The sequence below is a fragment of the Cibotium barometz genome, chromosome 51 (genome assembly GCF_041138505.1).
Source record: "Cibotium barometz isolate CiBa-2024 chromosome 51, ASM4113850v1, whole genome shotgun sequence".
In the NCBI taxonomy this organism is placed as follows: Eukaryota; Viridiplantae; Streptophyta; class Polypodiopsida; order Cyatheales; family Cibotiaceae; genus Cibotium; species Cibotium barometz.
Genome location: NC_141096.1, coordinates 28,611,979 through 28,614,325, shown reverse-complemented (window position 1 = coordinate 28,614,325; position 2,347 = coordinate 28,611,979). Strand labels below are relative to the sequence as shown.

General features: G+C 44.7%; 1 protein-coding gene across 1 annotated transcript; it reads right to left on the bottom strand.

Moving 5' to 3' along the window:
• Window positions 1-1,275: 1,275 nt before the first annotated feature.
• Window positions 1,276-1,903, bottom strand: LOC147609504 (RNA-binding protein 1-like). Its single transcript, XM_086787856.1, has one exon. It carries the CDS (start codon window positions 1,862-1,864, stop codon window positions 1,439-1,441), a length of 426 nt encoding a protein of 141 aa, XP_086643982.1. The 5' UTR covers window positions 1,865-1,903; the 3' UTR covers window positions 1,276-1,438.
• Between the last annotated feature and the right edge of the window lie 444 nt (window positions 1,904-2,347).

Below are 2,347 nucleotides of genomic sequence, written 5' to 3'. Positions count from 1 at the left end.
CCCATGCGACAAAAACCGAGCATGCCAGGGATTTCATATGATGGTCCAGAAGATGCAAAAAAGATTGATATTGCTAAGCCAGGAGAAGAGCCTCGCTATGTGTGGATTGCCACAGACTTGTCCTTAGATGAGGAGAAGTTATTAATACAAACAATAAAGGAGTATCGCGATGTTTTTGCTTGGAGTTATAAAGACCTCAAAGGAGTTGATCCAAGCATATGTCAGCATACAATACCATTGCGAGAGGATGCAAAACCCTCCAAGCAACGTCCTTATACTTATAATGAAAACTTCGCACGGAAGATAAAGGAAGAAATAGATAAGCTCTTAGAGGCAGAATTTATCTATGAGATTGAACACACTGAATGGGTCTCCCTTATTGTAGTGGTGCCCAAGAAAAATGGAAAACTTTGAGTATGTGTAAACCTCAAGAAGGTAAATGCAGCTACTGTGCGTGATCATTACCCACTTCCAATCACGGATCATGTTCTGGAACGAGTTGCAGGGAAAAAGGCATATAGTTTCTTGGATGGATTCTCCGGGTACAATCAAGTGTGGAAAAAGGCATATAGTTTCTTGGATGGATTCTCCGGGTACAATCAAGTGTCAATTGATCCAAAGGATCAACACAAGACAGCCTTTGCTACTGAAGATGGCATCTTTGCCTATCGTGTTATGCCATTTGGTCTAACAAATGCACCAGCAACCTTTCAGTGGTTAATGAGTCATGTATTCAAGGAGTACCTTAGGCAATTTCTTGAGATTTTCATGGATGATTTATGTGTTCACTCACAAGAGCGTGATGATCATATAGAACACCTCAGACTTGTGTTTCAAAAGTGTCAACTTTATCGTATATGCTTGTCAAGTGCAAATTCATGGTAAGACAAGGGAAAATTTTGGGCCATATTGTTTCTCGCAATGGGATTTCAACAGATATGGATAAAATTGATGTCATTGTCTCATTACCATGGCCTATCAACCCTAAAGGGGTACAAACATTCATGGGACATTGTGGCTATTACCGTAGATTCATCTACATGTATGCTGTCCTAGCCAGACCGTTATATGCTCTTCTTGTAAAGTTTAATTGGACTGATGAGTGTGAGGAATCCTTTGAAAAGTTGAAGCAAGCATTAGTGACTGCACCCATCTTACGGGCACCAGATTGGAACCAAATCTTCCATGTCCATATTGATGCTTCCAACTTTGCAATTGGATGTACCCAGCTCATCAATTTCCAAGAGGGATTCTGATGCATACCTTGTAAAGCCTCCAATGCAATAGCAGCACATCTCGAATCTGTAAATTCTACAAAGCACAAGACAAACGTATCTCCCCCCAGCTACAGAGAGCGATGCCAGAGTGAGAACAGAAACAATTAAAAAACTATAAACTGAAGTGAGCACATGATGCCAATAATGCACAGGTGTCAACACTATACTATCTTCATTGAAAGCCTACTCACCCGCCTTGACTCTTTGTGCACAAGGTGAACTTCCTTAAACCCAAGGAAAGGGCGAAAAACATGAGATGCTTCCCTGCGAGAGCAGTCAGATGGAAGCCCTTCAATAAATAAGGAAGGTGTTGCATCTGGTGGAACATCTGGTGGCAGAAGACCAGGGCCCCTTAATCGTGCTCCTTGACTATCTTGCCTTGGAAGGTAATCAGATCTCCCTCCATTTACACCAACATTGACACCCTTCATCATGCTGGTATCCAGACCCAGCAACCTGCCACCCTGTCCCATCATGCTAGGATCCTCCAGACCAGACACACCCATGTTACCAACCCCTGCACCCCCCAGTACACTCATGCCCATGAGAGGGCCGCCAGAGAGACCCAATACATCTGCACCAGTCATACCACCTGAAGCATATGCCACTTTGTAGTCGGTACCGAAATCGAGGGGTTCCGGCCATGAGAGGGCCGCCAGAGAGACCCAATACATCTGCACCAGTCATACCACTTGAAGCATATGCCACTTTGTAGTCGGTACCGAAATCGAGGGGTTCCGGATCTCTCCATGGCATGCGCCCATCTCGTTCATCATAACGAACCTCTCCACGACCATAACTGGCTGCTCCAGGTAAAGGGAGCTCATCATAATCCGCTTCTCGGGCGTTTCGCATGGATTTGTCCAGGAGCCATCATGTCAGAGTAGCGCCAGTAGTCCGCCATAGCCAAACAGTTCTGGGAGATCAGCCTACAGACGAAACCCTAGCTTCGACGTACGCGGACGAAGCTACGTGCTCAAGATTTCCGTTTTAGGCTATTGTTGCTGTTGCATAGGCTGCTCTCTATCCTCACCTTGATTTTTATTTCTTCAAACCAGAAACACAGAGTT

Bases quoted from the DNA above. Each gene is read 5' to 3' on its own strand.
- LOC147609504 (XM_086787856.1), bottom strand. From the start codon at position 1,864: ATGACTGGTGCAGATGTATTGGGTCTCTCTGGCGGCCCTCTCATGGGC.